The sequence below is a fragment of the Mus musculus genome, chromosome 2 (genome assembly GCF_000001635.26).
Source record: "Mus musculus strain C57BL/6J chromosome 2, GRCm38.p6 C57BL/6J".
Lineage (NCBI taxonomy): Eukaryota > Metazoa > Chordata > Mammalia > Rodentia > Muridae > Mus > Mus musculus.
In genome coordinates, this window is record NC_000068.7 from 69,669,357 (window position 1) to 69,685,945 (window position 16,589).

The window sequence follows — 16,589 nt, forward strand, 5'->3', positions numbered from 1 at the left end:
TTTCCCAAAGACTTAACTGTTTTTCTCTGGTCTTGATTCCTTTTAAATTTTTGTCTTTATTTTCCTTTTTTGTATTATTGTCATTTCATATCCCTTGTATAGCAAGACAGAATGTAAATGAATTTGATAATTTAGTAGTAATTATAGTTTTCCCACCTAAAAATAAAGATAATTTAGAATATTTTAGAAAACTAAGTTTCTCTGCATCTGTTGCTTCAGTTATGATGGAGAGATCACTTAAAAGGTTATATAAAACTAAGAAGTATATAGACATCTTTACATTTCCTACTCGAAAAAGAAAATCCTACCTACTTTTAGTAGGAAGCAGCAGTCTTTATTTTAAACCATCGGACTCATAGCTTATGAGAATTGCAGTGAACTCACCTCATATTCTTGACCTTGGCATCATTAATTCAGACAGCCAAGTAGCTTGCCACTAGGCCATTTTTAGAGAAGTGACTCATTTTTATGATCCATTTTGTTTCTGTTAGCTCAGTAAGCGTCTTGTGGCCAGCCTTTATTAACATATGTTTCAGGGCTCTCTGTATTTCGTGGCTTTCCACTTCACCTGAATGCCCTGTTTCTTAGCAGTTTCCTTAGTGACCAGAAGTCCCAGTTGTTATTTTCAATCTCAAACAGCTGAACAGCAGCACTCCTTTCCAAACTAGCTCTCCTAAATTCCCGTTGTTAGAGCCGGTGTCTATATTTAGCCGGTGGGATTAAATTGCAAAGGCTTCAGGCTGCGCAGGGCATACTGATCTGCCTTTTTACAGCTAGACCTGTGTGCAACCAGGAGCGAAGACCCTCAGTGTCCCCCTCCTTACCCAGGTTCCTCACAGAATGGATTCCCAGCGGGAGCTTGCAGAGGAACTCCGGCTTTACCAATCCACCCTTCTTCAGGATGGTCTAAAAGATCTCCTGGAAGAGAAAAAGTTCATCGATTGCACCCTAAAAGCAGGTGACAAAAGTTTTCCTTGCCACAGACTGATACTATCGGCTTGTAGCCCTTACTTCCGTGAGTATTTTTTATCTGAAATTGAGGAGGAGAAAAAAAAGGAGGTAGCCCTAGACAACGTGGATCCTGCTATACTTGATTTAATCATCAAATATCTGTACTCTGCCAGTATCGATCTCAATGATGGGAATGTGCAAGACATCTTCGCCCTGTCCAGCCGCTTCCAGATTCCGTCGGTGTTCACCGTCTGTGTGTCTTACCTTCAGAAAAGACTGGCTCCCGGTAACTGTCTGGCCATCCTAAGATTGGGGCTGCTTCTCGACTGCCCGAGACTTGCCATTTCTGCCCGGGAGTTTGTGTCTGATCGCTTTGTGCAGATTTGTAAGGAAGAAGATTTCATGCAACTGTCCCCACAAGAACTGATCTCCGTCATTTCAAACGACAGCCTCAACGTAGAAAAGGAGGAAGTAGTATTTGAGGCCGTGATGAAATGGGTGCGGACAGACAAAGAAAACAGGGCAAAAAATCTTAGTGAGGTGTTTGACTGTATTCGTTTTCGCCTTATGGCAGAGAAATATTTCAAAGATCATGTCGAGAAAGATGACATAATTAAAAGCAACCCAGAAGTCCAGAAAAAAATCAAAGTTCTAAAAGACGCTTTTGCAGGCAAACTTCCGGAACCCAGCAAAAATGCAGAGAAGGCAGGGGCGGGCGAGGTGAACGGCGATGTTGGTGATGAAGACTTACTTCCCGGTTACCTGAACGATATCCCCAGGCATGGAATGTTTGTTAAAGATCTCATCCTCTTGGTCAATGACACGGCTGCAGTAGCGTATGACCCCATGGAAAATGAGTGCTACCTTACTGCCCTGGCAGAGCAGATCCCCAGAAACCATTCCAGTCTTGTTACCCAACAGAATCAGGTCTACGTGGTCGGGGGACTGTATGTGGACGAAGAAAATAAGGATCAACCCCTGCAATCGTACTTTTTCCAGGTAAGGAAGCATAGGTGGAGTGAGGGTCACTACCATTAGCTAATTTGTGAGTTATCTGAGTGTGTGTGTGTGTGTGGGGGGGGGGGGTGTTTACATACTGTTCACATGGATAGCCCACTGTGCCCTCTTACACTGTGAAACTTAAGAGTGTTGGCAGAAATAGACATAATATTTAATAAAAGGGTGTGGTGAAGGAAGTCCTTGTACTACTAACTCATTACTCAAGGTTTTCTTCCCACCCTTTCTCCCTAATAGTGTATAGGTAGCTGATGGTAGCTATAATCCATCAAAACTCAGGGCTTTGGTAAAGACTGACTTTATAATCTTTAACACTATCACCTGATAAATAGGTTAGGATATTTTCCTAAGCAAAGTTATTTGTCTACACCCCGAATGCCATACACACTGCAAGGGAGTGGGACTTAGCCTGCTTTTCTCCTTCCTTTTAATTGGAGGTGGGGGAAGAAACATTTCATTTCTTATTTATTGTTACTATATAAAAGAGTTTATTGGAAAAGAAAGGACTCTGGTGGAATTTGTACCCCTTGGATCATAAAAAAAAATAAGTGTCCCCAAATGCCACCTTTTGACTTAACCTGCACCTTCAATATTGCCAATCAATACTTTGCAGCTTGTGATTCGATCAGTAAGAGTTTGTTTAGATCGTAGCTAATTGTGGCCTGGGGTTTTCAGGCACTTAAGTTGGGAAGGCCAGAGATAAGCAAGTGTGAACAGTCACTGAATGCTCTCAAAATACACAACATACCGTGCGTTCACAAATACTGCCTTTCACCAAGTTGCTCTGTTAGAGAAACATAGTCAAAATAATATACACTGATCATGTTTCTTAATCTTCGAAGCTCCAGTAAAAGGCACTCGCAAACGTATTTGAATGTGACCCAGACATTTCCCCAAGCCCTAATTTCAAATTCAGATTAACTTTAGAAAGGGCAAGGCCAATGGAAAAGATTGTAAACATATCTGGGAAGTGAAAACTATCAAACCAGATGGAGAGGTAGTCAGGCACAGACAGACAGACAGGTCAGACAGACAGACAGGTCAGAGAGATAATATAATCATAGACCCAAGGAACAGTTACAGCACAGTAATTCTACACACACACACACACACACACACACACACACTTCAAAAACACACCCAGAGCCCGCGCTCTGTTTTGAAGCCCTCAGCCTCCCTTCATTGTGTCTCAATTTTCAAGTGGAATTACCTGATGAAGCAGGAGCCACCGATGAAGATCAAGATGCCTGAATTGAAATGACGAGAGAGGGCTTTGTGTGAGAATTTCAGGCTTTGTATTCTTCTGCTTGGCTGCACTGTGAGATGTATTAAGTTCAGAGTGAACTGACATTTGGCCTGTGCTGCAAATAAACTGTGGGAATCTGGGGCCTTATTAAGATTGATTTTTCCCCTCCTCCATGGAAGTCACAGATTCATCAAGTTTCAGACCGCAGTAACCAGACCACACTTTGAATATTCTAGGGATAAACCCTAATTTTAACGGAGTGGGATCTTGAAGGGTTAAATAGCTTGAGAGCTGATCCGCTAAAGGCGCTGGCTAGCCACCTACGGTCATCTGGTATAGAAAATGCTTCAAGGATAAGATACAAAGGTGGGCACTACACAGTCTGTCTGGGAACTGGGCCCTCGGGTTTGGATTGAGATAGCTGTTGCTCCGTTAAAAATGAAAGTACCAAAGCTGCATGATGTCACCCCGTCTCAAGCAACAAAATGCCTATAGACTTATTAGACGGCATGGTATTGAAACCCACCTAAAACGCCATGTGAAGTTGGTCAAGTGTACCTAGCCGTGAAGCCAAATGAGATTCCTTGTCTATTTTGCACAGAACTTTTCAGAGTCAGACTTCCATAAACGTTTATTGTTAGTTCTACTTTATTACCCAGTACTCTCTCACTCCACGGCTGTGCTAGGAATCAAACCCAGGGGTTTGCACATGTGATCTCAGCCCCACTGAACTACATAGTCTCAGCCCCATGATTCTTACTTGACCGCAGATTCTTTTCCAAGAATGAAAACATTACAGTCACAATCTAGATGCTGAAACTAAGCTAACCCTGTGCCCAAGGGGATTAACCCCATGTCTTGGTGTGTCCTTTGGTCTCGGAACTTTAACTGGCACTACTAGACCAGACACAGAAAGGCTTCCAGAGAAGCCCCTCCACCTCACCACTGGCCTCTCCTCTTCCTGGCTGTACTGGTTTTGAGATGAGTGCATTTCTCTTCACCTGGAAATGGCGTGCAACCACTTAGCTACACCTCTCAGAAAGAGGTTCCTTGGCAGAGTTGCCCTAAAATGCAAAAAGGAGTATGTTAAGACTTTAGAAAGTAAGTGCCAAAATGAATCCCTAGTCAGAGCACTGGCAGGTCCATCTTAGAGCTGGCTGCAAGCCAGGCTGCTTCTCAGCACAAGCCAAAAAGACAATATTTAAAATGACTCCAGCCAAAACACAGGTATTAAAATGAGTATTTTCCTAAACCCAAAACAACAAAACATAGGGAACCTAGACATGTTTCAAGCATGGAAAAGTGACACTGCCCACCCTCTCAGTAGCCTGTGGGCTGAGCGACAAGTCCAGCTGTCCCGGGTGCTGGCTTTGGGAGTGCGTTAAATATAGCATGCAGGGGTCATTCACATACTGTGACCCCTGCATAGACACCCTGTCTTTCCCCAGTGTCCCAAAAGTATTAAGATTCCTCCTCTGAAAACGGAATGAGGCAACTTCAGAGAAGAACTGAACGAGAAACTGCCCACTTCTAACAATTCTATTTTATCCTCTGCTCTCCCTTGATGTCATTTTGGGAGTTTTGTATTTGCTTTTGTTTATTTTATTTTTATAAGCCAAGTAGATTGCCTTGTTTTCTTTAGTAATTCTGAGCTAAAACATAATACTTTAGGATTATAGCTGTAAAAGATCTTCATTCATCTCTGTAAATTTTAAACAAAACATGAAACATTGAGAACTTCTTAGTAATATTTTTCTACCTATTTCCACAACTCATTTTTTTCCCAGCTTGATAACGTAACATCTGAGTGGGTCGGACTTCCGCCTCTCCCATCAGCCAGGTGTCTCTTTGGCCTGGGAGAAGTAGATGACAAAATCTATGTGGTGGCCGGCAAAGACCTTCAAACAGAGGCCTCACTGGATTCCGTGCTATGCTACGATCCTGTGTAAGTTGACATAAGGGTTCCATAATATTTCTGTTCCACAAGCATGCCTACAACAAATCCGTATTTTCACCAGCTGGAACATGAATTCTGTTATCATTTAATTTTAGGGCTGCAAAGTGGAGTGAAGTGAAAAATCTTCCTATTAAAGTTTATGGCCATAATGTGATTTCACACAATGGGATGATATACTGTCTAGGCGGAAAGACAGATGACAAGTAAGTGCCCAAGAGTGTCCTTTTGATTTACAGTCAAGTGACTATGGCAAGGGTTTCTTCCTCTTCCTCTTCCTCTTCCTCCTCCTCCTCCTTTCCTTCTCCTCCTCTCCCTCCTCTCCCTCCTCATTCTTCTCCTTCTCCTCATTCTTCTCCTTTTCCTTCTCCTTCTCCTTCCCCTTCCCCTTCCCCTTCCCCTCCCCCTTCCCCTTCCCCTTCCCCTCCTCCTCCTCCTCCTCCTCCTCCTCCTCCTCCTCCTCCTTCTTCTTCTTCTTCTTCTTCTCCCTCCTCCTCCTCTCCCTCCTCCTCTTCTTCTTCTCCTTCCTACATATTGAAATGGGACTTGGGTCTCTAACATCATACTTTGCAGATAAAAACTGCAAATACAATTTTGAAAAATTATGAGAGGACATTGTAATTATTATTAAAAAGAAAATTAGATTTTTCAAGTCACTAGATCAAATAGAGAGGATTATAAGACACTGCCATCTGAGCACAATACCTCAACGATACACATCTAGATAGTGGAAGAACAGCACCTAGGAGCACAGTCAGCCTTTTATTTAACTGCTTTTTATTTTACTACAGAGACCAGTAGGCTTTCTTACTCACTGAACCATAAGCAAATTGACATTTACATTTTCCACTTTGTTATCATATAACGTGGATGGGGCACGCTGCCCGAAGCACACACGCGGATGTCAGAAGACTACACAGCTGAGCTCCTCCCACCATGCGGGATCCAGGGACTGAACTCAAGTCACCAGGCCGCAGGGGAAGGCACCAGTGGATACACATTTCCACTGTATTCTTTAACATGGCATCGAAGTAGATACATCAGTAAAGCAGCACACAGAAAACAATGTGGATTTGTACTTTATGTGCAAAGGGAATTTATATCGGTTGGAGACTGAGAAGCACAGTCATTGGAGGAGTGCAGTCTTGTCTCCAGCGACATGTTGGTGACTCATGCCCTCGCAGGTCTCCATTTCACTACTTCTAGTTAGTTCCTTGAGAGAAAACGAAGGTACATCTCATGTAGGAACCCATCCCGGCTTCTAGGCCAGTGGTTCTCAATCTATGGGTCACCACAATCAACCTAAGACCGTTGGAAAACACAGACATTTCACCATGATTCATCACAGTAGTAAAAGCACAGTTAAGAATTAAGAACAAAAATGATTTTTTGGTTGTGGGTTCAACACCACATGAGGAACTACATTAGGAAGACTGAGATCCACAGTTCTAAGCCATCTGAGGTTAGGACAGATCTTACATCCCAGGGAGTGCTCCTGAGGTCACCGAGTCAAATGGTCACCTTTCATTTACAGTGTGGAGTCTCTCATCCGAGAGGAAGCTGCCTTATTTGGTTATTGATGGCTAATTATTAATAGAGCTGTCCAACCATGAAAGGGGAATGAAATTATGATTGTAAGGGTCCAGTTGGGCACAGTAGCATGCAGCCGCAGTCCCAGGCTGACGCCAGAGACTCAGCTGATCCCAGGATTTCCAGACCACCTAGATAACATAGCGAGACCCCATCTCAAAACAAAAACAACAAAAGAATACAGGTGTAGCAGGAAGAAAGTCAAATACAAACTTCTTTGTCAAGTAAAAAATTCTTTTTTTCTGGAACTAATTAATTTTATTCAATGAAAATGATAAAAAAAAAATCCACAGAAAATGTAACTGAGTAAGCAATGAGTCGTTTTATTCTCTCTCTCCATATTCAAAGATGTTATATCCAGAAATGACATCCCTTCCTTAATCTTTGCTTTTTCCATCAAATGAATACTTAAGAATGGACATAGTTAATGCACTCTTAATTTGGCTCTTTCTCTGAGTAAATGGAATAAACAATATCTGTTAAGTGCATTATGACTTTGAAAACATTGAAATTCTGCCAAAATGATTTAAATTGTTTCCTTCAGATACCATTAGTAACCAGAAAATCAATACATCCATAAGCATTCATGTCTGCCAGAAATAATATATTAATCTTGAGAATCTTAGTTCCTAGACAGCATTGCCTAGCAAATGTTCAAGTCAAGAACTTTGAAATAGGCCTGGAGAGATGGCTCAGAGGTTAAGAGCACTGGCTGCTCTTCCAGAGGTCCCGAGTTCAATCCCCAGTAACCACATGGTGGCTCATAACCATCTACAATGAGATCTGGTGCCCTCTTCTGGCCTGCAGGTATACATGCAGATAGGACACTGTATACATAATAAAAAAAATAAGAAAGGAAGGAGAGAGACAGAGAGACAGAGACAGAGAGACAGAGAAAGAAGGAAAAAAGGAAAGAAAAAGGAAGGGAGGAAGAACGAATTTTGGAATAAATCATTAGCTAAAAGTAGGGGGCTGAGCCTGGTGGGGGTGTAACTCAATACCACTTTCTAGACTATGAAAGTCCAATCCCAAATATGGGGGTGGGGCAGAGGGGGCATAATAAAGTGCCCTAATGAATATGATTTTCTATTTTGCTCTCAAGACCTTCCTTGCCATAGCCAAGTCTTAAAGGAAATGTTTATGTATGATCCTTTTCCTTCCTTTGTTTAAAAAAAAAAGACTTATTTATTTATTTTAGGTATATGACTACAGCATCAGATCACATTGCAGATGGTGGTGAGCCACCATGTGGTGCTGGGAATTGAACCCAGGTCCTTTGGAAGAGTAGTCAGTGCTCTTAACCACTGAGCTATCTCTCCAGCCCGATTTTTTTCATATTAAGAAAAAAACTAGAGGCAGAGACAGGCGGATTTCTGAGTTCAAGGCCAGCCTGGTCTATAGAGTGAGTTCCAGGACAGCCAGGACTACACAGAGAAACCCTGTCTTGAAAAAAAAGAAAAAGAAAAAAAAGAAAAAAAGAAAAAAGAAAACTATTCTCACAAAAGAGTTTTTGTTTGTTTGCATTACCAAACTGATAACTATTGGATTTGGGACTACTGATCAGTTATGGAAAACTTTTAAGAATCCCTAGGGTCCATCCTGAGACTAATTTGATGAGTCTACGTGTTTCTGCTGGCATTTAGCATGTAAAAGTGTTTTCATCATTAATCAGCCTACATGATTACTTATGAAAAAATGGGTGCAATGGTCTGTTAATATTGGAGTTTATGTAGACAGGGATGGACTCACTGGGAAAACCTTTTTTTTCATGTTGGAGCATAGAGGCTCACACGTGCTTTGTTAGCACTCTGCCACGAAGCTACATCCCTGGCCCCAAACAATTCCAGGTCATTTTAGATAAAGTACTATGTTCTCCGTCACAAACAGAACTAAATTATTAAAGCAGCTTTCACACATAAAAACATGGTTCTAAAAGGAAGATTTGTTTTCTTTTTATGTTCACAGAAAGTGTACAAATAGGGTATTTATCTACAACCCCAAGAAAGGAGACTGGAAAGATCTGGCTCCGATGAAAACCCCTCGTTCCATGTTTGGCGTGGCAATCCATAAAGGCAAGATTGTGATCGCAGGAGGTGTCACTGAAGATGGTCTTTCAGCTTCAGTTGAAGCCTTTGACCTCAAAACCAATAAGTGAGTTGCTCTGCTGCAGCGTATGAGTCCTGTACATTTAGTTGTTGCATCTGGGTAGCAACTATGCTCTCTCAGGCTCCGGGAGGGGAAGCCAGAGAACCTGAGCTTAGAGGGGAGGTAGTTCCCACTCCCCATTCCTTGTCATTAGGAATGTGCGACTCATGAGTTAATGTTGACACACTGTCTGCCCAGCACAGCACTAATTGTGTCACTCTAGCCACTTAGCAAAGGCATTATTACCTCTGAAACACTGTGTAAACTTAGATGGATATGCATGTCTTAGGAACAGGTAGTTTAAGAATTAGAAGGGTTTTTTTGTTGTTGTTGTTGTTGCTGGTTTTTTTGTTTTTGTTTTTGTTTTTTGTTTTTTTTTTCCAGGCATGGTGGTGCACACCTTTAATCCCAGCACTTGAGAGGCAGAAGCAGGTGGATCTCTGAGTTCATGGCTAGCCTGGTCCACATAGAGAAATACTGCCTCAAAAAAAAAAAAAAAAACCTTAAAAGATTTCCACCTGTTAACAACTAGCACTCATAAACTATGGATGCTTTATACATTTCTTTTTTTTTTACTTTTGTTTTTATTGAATTAATGTGAAAAGATACTTGACTAATATTTTTGTACAAAATTAATCCTTCTAAATTTTTGAGCTTACACGCCTAGATGAGTACATATGCTTTATACATTCACATATGTATTGTAGTTTATACATTATACCTATAGTATATATACAATAGCATATTCGTTACATTAGCAATGAAAAATTAGAGTAGCATTATTACATATTACAGATACCAAATGTATATGATTACAAAATAATTTGATATCTGCAAATCACAAGGCATTTTTACGAAACTAGATTTAAATGATCACTAAAAATGATGTTTTGTTTTGTTTTGTTTTGTTTTGTTTTGTTTTGTTTTTCAAGACAGGATTTCTCTGTGTAGCCCTGGCTGTCCTGGAACTCACTCTGTAGACCAGGCTGGCCTCAAACTCAGAAATCCACCTGCCTCTGCCTTCCCCAGTGCTGGGATTAAAGGTGTGTGCCATCACACCCGGCTAAAAATGATGTTCTTGAAGACTGGATAGTAAGGGTAAATGCTCCAGTATTTAAAAAAAAAAAAAAAAAGCTTAAATCTACTGGACTCTGTGGGTGGGGCATGACTTTGACTGGCAGCTGCAGGGAGGCAGAGGCAGACAGATCTCTGAGTTCCAGGACAGCCAGAGCCTCGCAGTGAAACCCTGTCTAAAATAAAGAAGTGCAAACCTGCTCACAAAGCTATAAACCCTCCGTGTTTCTAGTTTTATACACATGTGTACACACACACACACACACAACCTTTAAAAATAACAAAATTACATCAAAATGGTGTATTTCTGTACATTTCATGTTGACTGCATTTTTCAATAAAATACGTAGGTGGGAAGTGATGACGGAATTTCCCCAAGAAAGAAGTTCTATCAGCCTGGTGAGCCTGGCGGGAGCCCTGTACGCCATCGGTGGCTTTGCGATGATCCAGCTGGAATCTAAAGAGTTTGCACCCACTGAAGTCAATGACATATGGAAGTAAGTTGTCCTCTGCTCAGTTCTTTAAACCAGTATTAAATCAGATCACCGATAAGCAATACTGAAGTAAATAAGCCAGATTTTCCCATCACGCACGATACGTCTCAGTGGTAAGCTATACACTTCAAGTTTAACTGAACTTTCGAATATGCAACTTTCTGACCAAGTATTTGTGATTAGCTGTGAGACTAAAGAAAGAAGTCATCCAGACTGGTTTCTTTTTTGTTGTTATTTTAATTTTTTTTTAAAAAAAATGTTATTTTATGTATATGGGTGTTTTGCCTGCATGTATGTCTGTATACCACATGCCTGTCCGATGCCAGGAGGCCAGAAGAGGGCGCTGGAGAGAGCTGGAGTTACAGACATCTGTGAGTCACACATGTGGATGCTGGGGATCAAACCCGGGACCCGTCAGTGGTCTTGACTGCTAAGCCACCGCTCCAGCCCTAGACAGGTTTCTTCCATTGTAAAATGAGTTAGGAGAGTTGAGCTTTCCTGCCCAGTTCTAGCTTTAAGCGTGTAATACTCCAGCCACCCAGTAGGGCAGAGGGCTTTATTTTCCTTCAGTTCCTTTCCTAAGAAAACACAGCACTTGGGGGGTGGAGAGATGGCTCAGTGGCTAAGAGCCCTGGTTGTTCTTCCAGAGGTCCTGGAGCACCTACCTGGCAGCTCATAACAGTCTGTAACTCCAGCTCCAGGGGCTATAACATCCTCACACAGACATACATGCAGGCAAACACCACCAATGCACATTTTTTTAATTAATTTTTTAAAACCCCACAGCACCGAAGAAATATTTAGCCTTTTGAACTTTATATGAGCTCATTAAGTATAATTTATTCTTCAAATTGTTTGATGGTTTCATTAGTAAATGCTTTTTTTTTCCAGTTTTTTTTTTCCCCTTTTTTTTTAGACCAGTTTGGTCTCAAACTCAAGAGGTCCATGAACCTCTGCCTCCTGAGTGGAGTGCTGGGATTAAAGGCGTGCACCACCAGGACTGGCTGTGAATGCTTTCTTAAAAAGAAGTGAAGCCAGGCAGTGGTGGCGCACGCCTTTAATCCCAGCACTCGGGAGGCAGAGGCAGGCAGATTTCTGGGTTTGAGACCAACCTGGTCTACAAAGTGAGTTCCAGGACAGCCAGGGCTATACAGAGAAACCCTGTCTCAAAAACAAATAAATAAAAAGAAGTGAAAGTGGCTATCCATTTTACCACCCTGACAGCTGCGGGGCAATTCTTCCAAGTCCGCAGTGGTTAGTCAACTGAACTATTTTAGTCGAAGAATGCTTTTTAAAGGGCAGGGAACACTTTTACCATAGTGTCAGATACAGCAAATATCAAATGGAAACCAAGACGTGTCCTAGAGGTCACAGGAGCATAGGTTCCATTTGGAGACCACAGTCTTGTGCAGGGCATCTGGTGATTGACAGGTCCCTTCAGGATACTTAGAACGGATGGCTTTTGCTGCTAGCCCAGGCACTGTGCTTGACATCTGACTTACAGGAGGGGACTCTTGGGTGCCTAAGGAGAGCTGAAGCGAGCTGATGCTGCATACTCTCCTAGAAGCAGCCACCCCCATGCTCCCCCATCAGCTTCAAGACCAGCCCCACTGACAAGGCTGGAGGTCTTCGAGCATCAGACAGGCTGATGCCCTGCTCCCCAGAGTACAGCTTATAGAACATCTACAGCATTAGCATCCCTTAGAGCTGCTTGGAGATGCAGTATCCCAGACCCCTCCTCACCGCCCCTGAATCAGAGGTGGCATTTTAACAAGATTCCTACTTGATTCATTGCATACTTTATGTCCAATCACTGACGGCAGGGCACCTAAGACCAAAGAGTGGATATTATTCGTTCTGGACCCAAACTAGCAGGTACTTTATTCCCTGCTGTTGAGCTGCAGGACACCTGGTGCTCTATAATTCAATCCCATGTATACACACATACACACACATATACAATACATACATGTACATACACACACGTACACATATAAGCTTTAAAAAAATCCTTATGTTGTAGTAACTAGTTGTGTTGAGGGAAAAGTGGCTATAAAACACAGTTCATTGCAATCTCTCATTCCCTCAAAAAAAAGTTAAAAACAAAACAAACAAACAAATAATAATAATAATAATAATAATAATAATAATAATAATAAAAACCCTGGAGATTTACAAGGACCATGGAGGCTAGAATCAGCAAGAGGTTGAGATACAGAAATAGCAGACTTAACAGAAATAGAATGAATAATGGAACCACTAGAGGTTTGGAGAACAGGTGCAAGGGTGAATAGGGAGTGAACCCCAACCCTGACTGCACAGCAGTCCTCTGTGGCACTTCTAAAATACACCAGAGCCAGGCCTTCACACACAGACTGATCATGCCCAGATTCTGGAGATGAGACTCGAGCAGCACCATTTCCTAAAACCTCAAGCGATCCAATGTGCAGATGAGTTTGAGAAACACTGATGGGGAGAAACCGTGCCAACAACTAACCGAACTTCACATGAGCCACGAGGTCCTGATGCAGTCTGTGCTGCCCCAGCAAGAGGAAGCAGTTAGCACTAAGGAAAAGTCAAAAGTGCTGCTGAACGGGCCTCTTACCGTGGCTACGAGAACCTCCACGGGAATTCCCGGCCTGGGACTCACTGAGTTTGTGTTCCCAAACTTGTCAGCACAGTGGGATCACTATAGAGCCTTCAGAGCCACCAGAGCCCCTCTCCCACTCCTGCTGATGGGTTTAGCTGGGTTGGGATATGGGCTGGTCTTTGGAAACTTGACAGATTCCCCCAAATGCTTTTACATGTGCAGAAGAGCTTGGAAAGCACTAGATTAGGGTTTGGGGTGGGGCACCCATCCCTGTCTTGCTTAGCAATGGGACTGTTAATTTGTATGATTCTGTTGTTTTCTAACTTTGGGTACTATCTAAAGTGATAATCCTCCAGTTGTATTGCAGTACTTTCTGAGTTAGACCATACTCTAAACCTGTCAACCCTTCTATTGTGATATGCAAAATAAATTCCCATTGTATTTTGAGACAGGATCTCATCCAATATCCCAGGCTGGCCTCCAACTCATTATGTACAGCCCAGGTCCCTGAAATAGCACACATATTAAGGCGATGGAAATTTTGTAGCCTTGAGAATTCAAATATGAAGACGGGTTGGTTCTCAATGAGCCACAAGGGCATAGTCTAAGAGCTGTCCTCAAAGAACAGAGGGAAAGGGGAGCATTTTAGAGTCAGTTGCCTCACGAGGCACTAGTAGATAGAACTATCGAAACTGCCATCTAGGCTGAGTCCTGCTTTTCTGAATTCTCCCTAAGAGTCTGCTTCCCCAGCAATCTTCACTAATCCCAGCGTGGGTGATGAACTGCTCAGCTGTCCATCTCTGGACAGCCCAATTCCAATACAATAGCCCCAGTCCAGGTCTACGCTCATTCACTGTGTGCGTACTTTGAAAAGAATTCAAGAGCTATTTACCAGGCAGGCACTTTGTCTGGGTAGGAAGCGGTAGGACTTTTTTTTTTTTTTCCAGAAGATCCCATTTTTATACTGAACACACACACACACACACACACACACACACACACACACACACAACATACAAAACTCTCTCACTAAAGGTTGCTTACTGTTTTTTTGTTTTTTCTTCCATCAGGTATGAAGATGATAAAAAAGAATGGGCTGGGATGCTGAAGGAAATCCGTTACGCTTCGGGAGCTAGTTGCCTAGCAACGCGCTTAAATCTGTTTAAACTGTCTAAACTATAAAGGAGGTGACAAAGACACAGTTTGAGAGGTGGCTTGTTGGGACAAGAGGCTTTAATTTATTGTCATTCTTTAAGCCTATACAATGATTCACATAGGGTTACAGGGATTCACGCAGTTTCTCTGGGGTAAAACAGTGTAACCGAATCCCAGAGATTTTCAGTGTGCCAAGTATAAAACCATTTGCTAGGAAGTTTAGTATTCAGTTGAACAATATATTTTTTTTTTTTTTTTTTTTGGTTTTTTGAGACAGGGTTTCTCTGTATAGCCCTGGCTGTCCTGGAGCTCACTTTGTAGACCAGGCTGGCCTCGAACTCAGAAATCCGCCTGCCTCTGCCTCCCGAGTGCTGGGATTAAAGGCGTGCGCCACCACGCCCGGCTTGAACAATATATTTTGTTAAACCTTTCTCAAAGAAGTGAGCTTTCTACATCGGAGCTGTTTACTAACCCTTTGTATTCTTAAGGTACATCTACTTGTTGTCTATTATAAATGAAATGCATCTGTCTACATTCTTAAGAAATGTTTGAATAACGGAAACCTTTCCCCACTTTGAGCTACAACAGGAATCTTGTGCATTATAATGAAGATGACTGGAAATGCTGTTTAGGAAGTATAATAAATGAGTCTCCAGTCCTTCCTCCCATTCTTCTTGTGACCCCAGCATATTAGTTATGTCCAATACAAAATGCATGCAATGCTTGCATGGGCCACAGCGTACATGTCGAGGTCGGAAGGCAACATCTGGCATCCGCTTTCATGTTCCACCTTATTAGAGTCAGGGTCTCTTTGCTGCTTCTCCACTGTTCAGGATAGTTTGCCTACAGGCTTCCCTGTGGATTCCTGTCTGCTGCCCATCTTCCTGTAGGAACACTCATGCCATATGCCATTTTGGGGAGGGCAGGGAAGGGGTTCTAGAGATTTCAACTTGAGTTCCCAGCTTCTGAGGCAAGAATGTTTACCTGCTGATCCATCTCTCTGGCCACAAATATAAAAGGCCTACATTAAAAACCCAATGAACCGTAGTCTTCACATTAAAGCACAGCAGCTGTAATGGGGAGTGATCTTGCCAGGTGTGGTAGCTGATGTCTGAAGCCACAGCTCATGAGGGGCTTTCCCAAGAGGACAGCTGGAACACACAAGTTGGAGCCCAGATTGGGTAACACAATAAAACACCAGATGGAGGGATGTAAGACTCTACATCCAGTTCTCTTCGGTGTATAGACTCTTCAGTCTACCGTGGCCATCAGATTTAACCATGCAAGCCATGAACTAAGGATCATTTGGATCCTGCCATCCATCTGTGTACGGATGGATCATCACTGGCCTCCTTTGTTGGCTCTTCCTCCTGCTTCTTTTTTTTCCTTTTTTTTTTTCTTTTTTTCTTTGGTTTTTCGAGACAGGGTTTCTCTGTGTAGCCCTGGCTGTCCTGGAACTCACTCTGTAGACCAGGCTGGCCTCGAACTCAGAAATCCACCTGCCTCTGCCTTCCCAGTGCTGGGATTAAAGGCATGCACCACCACGCCCGGCTTCCTCCTGCTTCTTAATGCCAGAGTGCTTGAGCGGACAGTCCCACATCTCCCCTCCATTCACACTCTTCTCCAATTGCACCTTAAGTGATACCATGTAGTCACATGATATTAAATACCCATGACGAGTTCCACATTTCTTTCTGGAGTGGGACCTCCCCATCATCTGCAAACTCACTGAGTGGACTTCCTAGGTGCTGGGAAAGGGTTCCAACACATCTGAACAAACTCAGGACTGTCCCAACACCAGCCCACCTCCCACCTTGCTCTTCCCACAGACCCCTGTCTTGGTGAAAGGAATGTATTTGTGTCACACCCTCTCACCCAAGATTCAGAGAACATCCCAGATGAGGGGACAGACTGTAAGAGCCAGACAGTGTCTTCTGGGGCAACAGGCACTTGCACTCATGAACTCTGAACAGCTCTAGTTGTCCACACAAGATCAAGCCAGCCAACACTCAAGAATGAATAATGGGACCCACAAGGCCCACTCCTAGTTTAGAAGCACAGCAGTTGAGGAAGAGCAAGTGAGCTTTCTTCAGGCCCAGGCCATGCTACAGTGGACAGCCCTCCACCCACATGCATGCAGCAACGCTACACAGACTCACTTGGGTTACATATTCAAACATTTATAGAGAGAAGGAGAGGGACACAAACAATAGGGAAGGGAGAAAGGACCCAGGAGGAGTTAGAGAGGAGAATGAGAGATGGATTTGAATTAATAAAAATAAAATCTTCATGCATGAAAAAAAAATAGAAAAATTTAAAATTTTCACATTATAAATTTTTCCTCTTTTCCTTTTTCTTTCTTTTTTCTTTTCC

The 16,589-nt window shown here is 42.6% G+C and overlaps 1 protein-coding gene across 1 annotated transcript; it reads left to right on the forward strand.

The window, feature by feature from the left end:
- The first annotated feature begins 763 nt into the window (after window positions 1-763).
- On the forward strand, window positions 764-14,883 carry Klhl41 (kelch-like 41). The gene is made up of 6 exons (NM_001081087.1): window positions 764-1,950; window positions 5,002-5,159; window positions 5,267-5,374; window positions 8,724-8,909; window positions 10,328-10,474; window positions 14,132-14,883. The coding sequence occupies exons 1-6, from the start codon at window positions 841-843 to the stop codon at window positions 14,241-14,243; spliced, it is 1,821 nt and encodes a 606-aa protein (NP_001074556.1). The 5' UTR covers window positions 764-840; the 3' UTR covers window positions 14,244-14,883.
- Window positions 14,884-16,589: the final 1,706 nt, after the last annotated feature.